Genomic DNA, 12202 nt, shown 5'->3' on the forward strand with positions numbered 1-12202 from the left:
TAACGTAACCACTCTTGGCATCAAAACAGCTTAGTACATGCCCTTAGACACTCCCACTCAAGGGAAGAGGAGGGGTGTATGAACCCATACTGACAGGAAAGCCGAACTTTTGCATTTGTTTGGGTCCCACCATACATTTCTCATAGTCATAGACATGTTTGTTTCAACCCTTTGTAGTTAAGATATCTTATTTCCTATGAAAGAGAGCCCCTTACATAAGAAAGGGCATGAAACAAACATCCCTTAAGAAACCAAACTTCTTCAAAGCCCCTGCCCCTTCCTCCCGTGCATTACATGTTCTTGCAATTTGCCTATTCTCATTATTAATTTAAGACAGTTTTTGGACATGTTTTTATTTACTATCTACATATACAAAATGAACACATTTTATAAAAAAAAATCTTTATTTTTAATTAACTAAATGTTTAGATGACCAGCTATTTAAATTAAAATGAAGAAAAAGAGATTAGTAGAGAATAATGCCAATGGTGAAGGCAGTGACGACGATGGTAGCTGTGACAGTAATGGTGATGATGGTAGTGGTGAGAATGATGAAAGTTTTTTTTGTTTACTCGAAAAAACAGACTCAGGAGCAGATACCTAGCCATGCTGGATCAGCCTGCCGTAAGGATTACGCAGGAGGGGGTGACACCCATGAGATTTGAACCTAAACTGCCCGTCAAAAGATCTAGGCCCCATCCCACTACGCCAAACCCCTTCGGTCTAATAATGTTAAAGTTGTCATGGGAGTGATGATGGAAGGTAATGTAATATATAAGTTTATACTTAGTTTCCTCTATGAAAGCCCCTTTATGTCATGTGGGAGCTAATATCAAGTGCAAACATTGCAAAGATAGAAAACATGGATTCAACCATATGCCAGAAAAATAACATACGTTACAACGTGAATTAAAAGACGAAGTGGCATTTGATTCAACTTTTTGGATAAACAGGGTTGGAAGAGGGTGATTGGACATCAGGATAAGTTGGGAAATTTGCATCATGGAGTACAAAGCAAAGTTCAAGCTTATCCCAACTGTACGGACAAGTGGGTGCATCCAAACACCTACCACAAAGCTGCCCCGTCGACGTCATTACCACTCTAATTACTATTAAGAGGTTTAGAATGGCTTTTAAGCAGCTAGGTTTGGAGCCTGTGTGGCTGGACCAGGTCCATGTTTGGATCAAGTCAGTCATTCACAAAGGGGCCATATATCAATCAGCCTTGTCTCACCAGCATGTGTTGCTGAAGATGTATAACAGCAACCAGCAACATAGCACATTGCATCTATTATATAACTCAAAAAGTGAACCATGCACGGATCCGGTCAATCTCTTAGACAAGGGCAATACCAACCAGCTTCCATTCTACCTAGCAGTGGTGTTACTAAAAATGTATAATGGTATAATAAAAGCCCAGCAGGGATGGCATGTTGCAATTTTGTACCACTACCCAAGAGGTACAGCATCATTGCATCAATACTCATCAACAAAAGAGAGAGAGAGAGAGAGAGAGAGAGAGAGTCTCACTAGATTCTTCAAAATATTTCCAGTGAAACCCAACACGACCTCTTCAACAACAAACAAGAACAAAATTCTCTCCCCGCCCCCAACTATCAATTAGCAAGTCATTCCTTACAAAAGCTTACAAGAAAACAAAAGGGCCCAAAAAAGGAGAAACACTATAAATAAAGGACAAGTAAAAAAAGAAAAGAAAAGAAATTAAAGCTATACAAGCAACACCAACAAACTATCATCTTTCTCTTCATCTCACAACCAAAGTCATCTCACCTACCTGAGGAAACATACATCAAATTCTACACGGGTATAACATCTACCTTTGACGCGTCCTCACACCTCAACACAATTCCTTCTAGGTTCACAGGAAGGAAGCACTTGGCCCATTGGCATCCGGTGGAGGATGGCTCAGGAGGCGGCACAATCATAAGCACGTTCTCATTCCTTTGGACCACACCCATCACGCTCACAGTGCTTCCTTCTTTGATGTACCTATACAAGAGAGAGAGAGAGAGAGAGAGAGAGAGTCAGAAGAGGCTTCCCAAACTAACAAATATATATACAAATAAATCCTGGCAAATAAAAGCAATCTACTCTTTCCTCATCAATGTCTGAAAGAAAAAATTTGGTAAACATATCCCAATACTACAAGCAATTAACACCATAAAATAACACAGGGCAAAAAGTATACGTACTATTAAAGTTACAATATTAACAACAATGTCAGCCACCAAGGAACATATTTTCAACAAGTAGAGGAAAACAAAAGGAAGAGGCAGTAACAATCATCAAAAGAAACACAAGAATGGCAGGTATATCACAGACCCGTTAGAATAGTACTATCTTGGAAAAAACATGTTAAATCAGAAAAGGAAGTGGATCTCATCCACAGTTATTCAGGTGCAAGACCACTACCAGTCAGTAACAATCATCAAAAGAGAAACAAGAATGCGAATCATAGTACTAATTAAATCTGCAAGGGATGTGAATCTCATTCACATAGTTATTCAGGTGCAAGACCACCACGAGACCAAAAATTTATATGTGAAATAATTAGCTCACCTCCACAACCACAAAAGCATCGTATGAAAGTTACCGGCAAATATCTAGCAAATGTTTAGAAGACAGATCATGGTCTGAGCTATTTCTTTCATTCTGGCAACTTTTGAGTTCAGAATTTTTCTTAGCAGAGTCAGAGCATTCACAAATTTTAATTGGCTTACATCGAAAGAGCAAGCTACAAATATCCATATGCTAACTAAGACCACCAAACAAGTTGGTCTAGGATGGAACTATTATAACCATAAAAGCTTTGAGACTTGGAGGACAAAATTGCAATTGGTCATCATATTTACAACATCTATTGTATATCCAATAAACGACTCTACAAACTCAAGGTCAATTGAGTTAATAAAAGATCTTCATGAAGATGGGAAATTTGACTTATTTTATAAAGCATTTGGTGCATTGTACATATACTATTGTTATTAATTATGAGCAACAAATGTGTCACATAGCTAGGACCATGATGACATGGATTTACGTCGACCACAAAAATGAGCAATCACTAAATTGAAGAGTGAACTGTCACTGATTGCAATACAGAAGGCATGCTTTTCCTTTCTTTCAACTGTTAAAAAAAATGTCTACTCATATCCAATAGACGCAAATTAAGAGTAACCTCAACAATGTCTGTCAAGCTAATGTCACATAGGTGCGGGTGCGGGTGTGGATGCGGCGATTCGGCACATTAAAAAAACTGGGGTGCGGGAGGGTATATATAATTTTGAACAGTTTTAAGTTAACCCTATGTGTATGTTCGTGCATTTATGTATTTATATACATAATATAGATATAACTGGACTTGGTTAGGGTTAACTGAATCTACTTTTGGACAAAAATGGAACTTAGTGTGGTTGACTTCACCTGACACAAAGGAAGCCATGTCCAAGTGTCGCACCCACATGGGTACGGGTGCGACGCGGGTGCAGTGCCCTGTTAGAAGAGTCCGTGTGACATAGCCGTCAAGAATACATTTCAACATGAAGAGGTGACTGGGGGCCCAATGCGGCCAGGATTTTCTAGGCTTCTGAAAAGGGTGACATTCATTTATATCCAAGTGAGTAATAGAATACCTTTACCATATGTTGTTTATCTATTTAAAGAGGAAGAAATTAATGACCTAAAAGAAGTGCATATTGTCAATAATACCAGCATTACACTCACACGTGCAAGAAAATAACCTATAAGTACATGTGTTATCATAGGATGAACCACATACCAAATAGCAATAAACTTATTCATAGTAAATTTACCTATAAATATACCAAGTGCATGGCATTTTCCCCCAAATTTCTAGTGCCTCGACTAAAATGCCACCTTTAGAGAATAGACATTCTCAATAATATCACTCCGATACTGGACTTTTGAGAGGGGCACTAAGAAACTGCATCAGGCCAACCAGAAAAAAACAAATTACAGCTAAGCCTACCTACTTAGACCCTCATGACAATACTTTACAGAGTGCTCTGGTTAAAGGCTGTTTTTCCCCTGCCAACCAAAATGCTAGTATACCACTTGTATTGTGTAACGTCAATGCAAATGTTTATGCACCACGACCTAAAAAGGCTAGTTAGATTCACATAGAGAAGCAAAATGTGCATTCTCCCCCCCCCCCCCCCCCCCCGCAAATAATCAAGATCAGTGATTCCAGGGACCAGAAATGGCCACCTCTTTTCTTTTTTGGGTGGGAGGGGGGGGCATTGAAGGCATTAAAAATTTGGGATGGGCACTGTTAGTGACAAATCCTCCTCATTCCTATCCATGGAAGACATTTGCCAAATCCACCTCTGATCCCTTGTAGTTTTCCTATTTATCAGGCAAGTGGCTAAATGACTGCATCATTCACTATTTGTGGTTTTCTTTTTTCAGTCATAGGCAGCCTCCGCTGTTGGCAGCCACCCTGGCAGATGCATTGATTCATATTGGATAACCTTATTCTGGGACCCATGATGGGAAAATATGCCAAATTGGGGAAAATTAAAAGCTGCTTACCAGTTGTGTATATTTGATGTCTTAGAGAGACTTGGTTATGAGGAATGTGGTATTGATAGATAAGTAACATGTGAAAGGAAGGACAAAGCAAAAGGTTAATTAAGGCAGGAACAGTTTCAGGGAACTTGATGATTGGGGGTATGAAAAGCATGGGGAGACAGCTGGCATGCTAGAATTGTTGATGAAATGAATAAAAAGGAATTCCATGATCAATAGGTATCCTGAATATGACCAGATCAAAGAAAACTGAAGCATGATGTATGTATGTAGAAACCTCAACAAGGAGGGTCCGGCATTCTCCAGAAAATGTGGGTTAGTTGGGTGAAGGAACAAGACTAATATACATTTTAAATAAAGGTGTAAGAAAACAAATTTAGACTTATTAATAGCAACATTACTTGAACCCAGTACCAGTACACATACTGACGATCCAATTTTTTTGCACTTTTATGAGAATATTTAAGTTCCTTTTCTAAAAATTCATATAAATTGTCTAGAAACTCAGGTCTATTCTTCCAGAAACTGTACCAGTACTTATGGGAAACCTATACCAACTATTCTAAAACCATACAAATCAGGGAAACAGGCTCAAAACTTTTTAGATTTATGTTTCCCAATACTAATACCTAAATCCAATGACAGTACCATTGCTAATTTCTAGCAACTGACAGTGATACAACCTCACGTAGACATGTGCTTAATACGAATGAGCTACAAATGCATAATCATTATATAAAGATAATACAATTAGGTGGTTTTGGCTAAAGCATGAAATGACTTCTTAAAAAATTAGGTTAGCAACGGGTTGATTAATAGCTCAAGTTGCATGTGAAAGTCATGAGCAGATTTAAGATTTTAAAGCCACACAAGCTCTTATCAGGTTGTGAATGTGATGGTTTTAAAAGTTTGTAAGCCAGCAACTACCTAACATATAATTTGTAAATTGAAACTCTTTGCTTATATGGGTCTCTTCAATACTTCTATGCTGGAATTATTAATGTCCAAAATTAATGATAATCGTTTTTTGGGAACCAGTGGGAATGTGTTCCTATCTGTTAATGATGGAACATTAATACTATGGTAAAATACAGAAAAAAATTGCATATCAAATCAAAAGCAAAAGGAAGTGAAAGAGTAATATATTTAATTAGAAACTGAGATATTTTAAGTTCTGCTCACCCTTCTTTCATATGCATACTACGATCATCACTTGACAGGTTTCTCTCCCCTAACCACCTAACAAACTCAGGAGACAATTCTCTGTTCTTCTGATTTATATCAACCACCACAGACTCATCAACATAGGAAGTAACTCTGGCACCATAGCCAGTTTTCACCAGTGCTCTCAATCCGGACTGAAAATCAGAGATGTAAAAGTCGACCACATGCCTCTGCCAAAAAATTCAACGTTAGGACAGGAAATTCATGCAAGAAAATGCATAACAGATAAAAAGAATAACAGGAACACAAAAGACAACCTAGCAAAAAGTAATGCATGCTTATAAACAGTAAAAAGACCATTTACATGATAAACCAAGCACTTGAACCAAGCAGATCAAAAGACATAATTATTTATGATGAAGACAATAACATAAACTTGAGTGATAAAATATAAAGGGTACAATATGGAGCTGTTGATAACTATGAAAGCAACATTAATACTGAAAGAACAGATTAATATCATTGGTTTAAGCTCAATTAGATCCTCGAGATCTCATTGGCAGCCTAACTACATGGTTCTAAGCTAGAATAAATGCTGAAAATCTTGTAAACAATCTCTTAGGTCAAAAGTTTTCAGCACTCAGACATTGAGATTTTTCTATCTCCAAAATCTCATATACTTCGTAAATGCTCCTGCAAACAAAATATCTTTGTTTTTTAAGGGGGAAATGTCTGAAAGCTTGAGGCTCTGTTACATGCCAAATCACAACAAAACACATGGTAGATGAATTATTTCTTCACAAACTAGCACTGAGTAAACTTCTCAATGCAAAGAAAATAATAGAAGCCTATTAGGTGTGATTTTCATACTTCAAAGACATCCTTCAAAAGCAAATCCTCAACAGTCAAAAAACCAAGAAACCAACAGATTTCATACTTGTCTCACAAAAGAGTGTCAGGGTTTTAGCAAAAAAGGAAAAAGCTCGAAAAGATGTTCATAGACAATATTATCAAATGCTAAGCGTAGCGTGTATGCATGACATTCATAACCAACCTCCAAAGACCTAAGTCCCCAAGTAAAGCGACGATGATTAGTGTTAGCAGCTTTTGAATCCCATCCACGGTACTCATATAAGCTTGTTGAAGTGTACACACACCTAGGAACCCTCTGAAATGATGATTCCAGTGGAACATTTCCACAAGTAACAACCTGAAAAGAATCAAAACTTGTCATATCAACAAATACAGTTCGGCTAAAATGGAAATCTAACAAGATAGTGTACAATAGTTGCAAAGCAAATATGGTTCAAATTTCAATCAAATGACTCAGACCAGAATGCTAAAAATATAGTCGAAGCATCAAGAAAAGCGGGGGAGGAATTTAAATGAAGATTCACTAGTTTTGAATAATTCTATGAAGTTCTCAAAGAGCTACATGAGTCCAATGACAAACATCATATTCAACAAGACAATAAAACAGTTCACCATGGTTCCGCCTATTTGATTGAAGGCAAACTGCCAGGAAGAAAAAGGCAGATGAAGGGAAGAAGAAGCATCTATTGACGAGGGAACCAGAGGTTTCCTGTAAAGACGAGGCTAGTCATCAAATGGAAGACGTTCTCCCATTTCAATAATGCTGACGCAAAGCTTTGCAAGTGCTTTTTGGTTGCAACTGAGCCTAGAAGTAGCCTACCACAAGTCCATGATGTGAACCGTCTACCCTAAACTCACCTACCCGTACCTGGCTACCTGTCTTCTAGGTAGTTAGGTCTCTGTTTCTTTCAATATATTTGCAATGGCTTCTTAGCTAAGCTGTCCCGCGACCAATTCTGCCAGTGTTTGTTCTCTTTTTTGTCACCTATGCTTTCAAAAGAATCTTTCCTTCTGAGAAAGGAAGTTGTAATATCTATGACAAGCCTTGTGCAGAAAAAAGTTTCAGAGATAACCCAGACACCCTATTCGTAGAGCAGTTAAGATTTCAGCTATTGCAAAGATAAACACCAAGAAAAGAAAGGGCTTCAAATTCTTGCTGACTGGCACCACACAAACACTTACAACACCACCAATGATCAACCTATAATTGCCATGTTCACATATTGCAGGTCAAGGACTGCAAGTGCCCAGAGATATTGGTATGCTGAACTCTAGAAAGACAAGGACTCTGACAATGCTACAGAATGCAGGTTTGACAACTGTAGTTTGCAAGTTTATCAAAAGCACCAAGCATGCCCTCAACAATAGGTCTTATCATGCCCAGGCACTAGGGTAAATAAAGACTGGTTCTATCAACTAAAAAAACATAAAGAAATTGAAAATTGAGAAATAGTTATTTTGTACAAATACTAAACAGAAATGATAATCTAGCACAAGATTGTAACATCAAATAAAAGCATACTTTTTCTTTTCTTTATACTAGGAATAAGTGGAACATGATTACAATAGCAAAAGGTTCAATCATTCCATGAGTTCTAGGATAATAAAATAAAGATCAGCATTAGCATGAGAAGTGACAAGCAAAAACATACAGAATGGGAATTACAATAACATTTTTGCAATTCTAATCCAAAATGATTGAGAAACTGTGGGATCACCAAAATTACCAAATTACATGTCCAAAAATCATGAAATTGTGTTATTTGCTTGAAAGGCGTCAGTCCTTCCAGGCAAGATCTCAACCAGATCACTGAATGCTGTCTAGCATTGGCCTCAGCCAGGTGATGAAATGATGTATGGACCTGACTAGGTCAACTATCTCATTAAACACTCATACAGTAGATGTAGACACATGCAGACATGATTGGTATGAACTCCAGGCACCTAAAATGCAAATGATCTTACATGCCCAGCTCTTTTTGTTACACAATATGAATATCCAAACATCTACAATGAAACCCCTCAATGCATTTACTTAAATGGACTTAGTGGAAGTGTACATACCCCAGAGACTTTGACATACTGCCCATTTTTAGCAGTCCTGAGCTCTGCATCTGGGTACCGGGCAATGAAACCTGTAATTGCCCTAGTTCCCCAACAAGTGTTCCAAAGGAAGATTGCAGCAACTGCCCCAAAGAGGATTACAACTACAATAAGAAGAATGGGATTGTGCACAGCTCCAAGAATAAATCCACCAGCTATAAATCCCATCACAAAGAGTAGAATCAATGACCAAAAGATTGGCTTTGGGAAGCTCCTTTTGAAGGAATAGTCATTCTCATGACTGAGATTAGTGACAGCTTGATTATGAACCATAGATGCACTATGTAATTTGACTGATCCAGAAGAATCCAATGGACCAGAGACCTTGCGTGGTGCACCGGAAGAATTAAGTGGCCCCGAAGAAATTGGGCCTGAAGTTATAAGACCCGTGGTAGGAAGCACTGGAGTGAGAGGGCCAGAGTTCTGGCGTACTATTGGAGTCACACCTCCAGATTGAGGCCCAGAAGACTTCTTGATAGGATCTCCATGTCTGTTTAGTGGTCCAGAGTTGGACTTTTGTCTAGACCCCTGAGCCGAACCTGGGACTGAACCAGTTGAAACAGGACCAGATGTAGAGAAGCCAGCCCTTGTTGCAGAGTTAGCAGTGGTTGGTCCTGAATGTGAAGCACCACCACCAAATGATCCAGTTCTTGAAGGTGCACCAGATATAGGTCCAGACTTCCTTGACTTTGAACCATCTACAGGAATGTCAAACATTTTCCCAAGCTCCCCAGATTTCTTAATATCCCCACCCGTGTAGGGCATGACTGTGGAGCTCATTGTTACAGGCCTCTCTTTAGGCTGTTCAGGCCGGCCTGAGACATACAGCCCATTACTGAGCTGATGAGATGGGAATCTTGAACCCATCGTTAAAGAACTAGATCAAATAAAGATGCCAACAATCTGCTGCACTTATTCCAGGCCCAAGCGCTATGTCTGAGCTTCCATCAAACAGATCAAAGATGGGTGTGCAGTTTCCTTTGTACCAGCATTTTCTTTTAACTATAATAGTTGAGCCTGCATGTTGTTGCAGATGAACAAAGCGAACAACGTATTGCTGATTTATAGAATCTAGAACAACGGCCACAAATGCAGAATTAGAAAAAAAAACAATCAATTTTATTCCCATTCCAACCAAGCCAACATGATGAATCTCAGAAATAAAGTACCATTAGCAAGTAATCATGCACTACTAAAATCACAACCTGTCATAAGCCCACATTAAAAGATAAAATTTTTATCACAATACACAGAGAAGACAACTCAAACACATTGAGTTATCTGCACCTCAATGCCTAAACATAGTATTACTTCATATCGTGCAATAAGGAACTCTGAAAATTTCATCCTGACACAACACGTTGCACAAAAAGATCAATGTGTAAGCATGGGAATGAGAAGGGCGACACACAGAAAGCCCCTAAACATTGCGAGGATGAAAAACAGTGAAATATGTGAACACTAAAAACCATTGGCACATGCAGTTCTGAATTACAAAAATGATCATTGCAGGAACAAATAAGTATTGCATATAAAATGACCAATTTGGACTGAAATGTAAGCACTTACATCTGCCTAGCATAAGATCAGCAACGATCAAAGAATGCCATGCAGATGTTTTCAAAATCAAGGTCACTTAAATATCCTAGCTAACAACCCCTCATTGTGGTTGTTTACAAACCACAAAACAACAAATTGGGATCAATTTGAGAAACCAAAAAGATGAATGTCATGCAGATGCCACCAAAGCCAACTTGAACTTTTGAACGGACGAGTTAAACAAAAAAAAAATCCCAAAAATGAGGAACAAATCAATATGGAAGGAAAAATCAAAAGGATTTTTCCTTTTCTGTAAAAAATACAAGGACAATTACCAAATTGAATTACTTGGCTGAAATAAAAAAGTAAGAATCAAGAGCAATGATCACGATGACCATTGTTCACTATTATCATTGTAACCATCAATACAATTATTAAACATCAACCTAACAGAAGCATAACAATGGGTGCTATGATCACACTAAGATGCTATTTTCGAATAGCACATATAAAATAAAGCTCGAATCCAACTAATAACAACGCATTGACCTATGCTCTCAACAGAATCGCAAAAACCTCTGGGGCGGTGCAAAAGATCAAAACTCAAAATTATAAAAAGAGAAAAAACAAATAAGAATAACATGGTAAGGAAAAAGTTCCAAAGAACAATAAATCCCAATCACCAACATTAAATACTCACGATTTTCTGCATCATAAGCCAAAACATCAGTACCAAACTAATTCTGTCATTATAATACCACCAAAAGAAGTAAAATAGAAGAAAAAAAGAAAAAGGACCCAAAGATTCCATAAACTCCCTACAAGCAACAAAACAAAAATCCAACAAACCCCATGACCACAAAATCAAAACAACAGAACCAAACTCATTTCCTTACAAGTACAAAAGAAAAAAAAAGGAGAGAAACGAAAACGATGAAAAGCTTTTCAAATTAGCAACTCCAACCGCCTAGCAAACAAACATGTAACTAAGAATACAACAATTTACAGTTCCCCATCTTTCTCAAATGAAGGGATCCCCCATCATGACAAAGTTCCACACAACAGAATCAATCCCACCGCACAAACCAAAATAAAGAAGCAAGCAAAACCCTAAGGATACTAACTTGTCAAATACGCATAAAAATTCAGACATACTAACAAACAAGCACATTGAGATTAACACCCACCGCGAACAGAAATCAACAGGGAGAAGTATACTGGGGGATCACAAAATGCACCAATGGAGACGAGGGATTTCCATTCCGAGAGAGAGAGAGAGAGAGAGAGAGAGAGAGAGAGAGAGAGGAAGGAAGAAAATTTACTTAAGACTACTCGATGAAGAAAATCATGGGAATTAGGGTCATCGCCATCCCCATCGTCTCTCCCCTTCTCTCTCTCGGACTCTCTCTCTACTTTCTCTCTCTCCCCACAACTCTTTTTCTGCTGCTCTTTTCTTCTTTCATCAAATACTAAAAATCGCCACTAATCTTTCCAATAATTCCAAAACCGCCACTCTTTTGATTAATTAAATGACTTTGAATCTCTCTCTCTCTCTCTCTCTTTGTTTTTTTCGGTGACCATCTTGCCCTTAGTTTTTAGCTTTTTATTGCATGAGGCAGTAGGGGTTCAGTATGGCGGTGACTCTCTTTTTTCTTTTCCCAAAATGATCTTCATGCCGCTGCCTGTTTCGGGTATTGGTAAATGGTAATGGCCAACAAAAGTCCTTAATTTTAGGGATTTGGGTTTCCCTATTTTGGCTGGTAGGCTGCCTGCCCTTCAGAGTTGCATGAATTTAGAGGTTCAGTCGTCCTAATCTCAAATAGATTTAAGTTCCATTCAGGACATGATTGGATTCAAGAAATTTAGTAGAAATGGAATATTCTCTTTTATTTTTTTTTATGTTGTTGGAAAAGGGCATTGATGAATAAAATTTCGAAGCAGGTTATATGTTCCC

The 12202-nt window shown here is 38.1% G+C and overlaps 1 protein-coding gene across 2 annotated transcripts; it reads right to left on the reverse strand.

Annotated features, from left to right (window-relative positions):
* Nucleotides 1-1511: 1511 nt before the first annotated feature.
* Nucleotides 1512-11693, reverse strand: LOC149815458 (protein SHOU4-like). 2 transcript variants are annotated; one of them, XM_089989449.1, is made up of 5 exons: nt 11571-11693; nt 8671-9780; nt 6788-6943; nt 5752-5963; nt 1512-2010 (listed from the first exon to the last, which is right to left on the reverse strand). In XM_089989449.1, the coding sequence occupies exons 2-5, from the start codon at nt 9574-9576 to the stop codon at nt 1818-1820; spliced, it is 1467 nt and encodes a 488-aa protein (XP_089845575.1). In that variant the 5' UTR covers nt 9577-9780; nt 11571-11693; the 3' UTR covers nt 1512-1817. The 2 variants fall into 2 exon arrangements, with proteins under 2 accessions (XP_089845575.1, XP_089845574.1); XM_089989448.1 differs by having other exon boundaries at nt 11436-11684.
* Between the last annotated feature and the right edge of the window lie 509 nt (nt 11694-12202).

The sequence above is a fragment of the Nuphar pumila genome, chromosome 15 (assembly GCF_984573655.1).
Source record: "Nuphar pumila chromosome 15, dmNupPumi1.hap1.1, whole genome shotgun sequence".
Classification (NCBI taxonomy): Eukaryota; Viridiplantae; Streptophyta; class Magnoliopsida; order Nymphaeales; family Nymphaeaceae; genus Nuphar; species Nuphar pumila.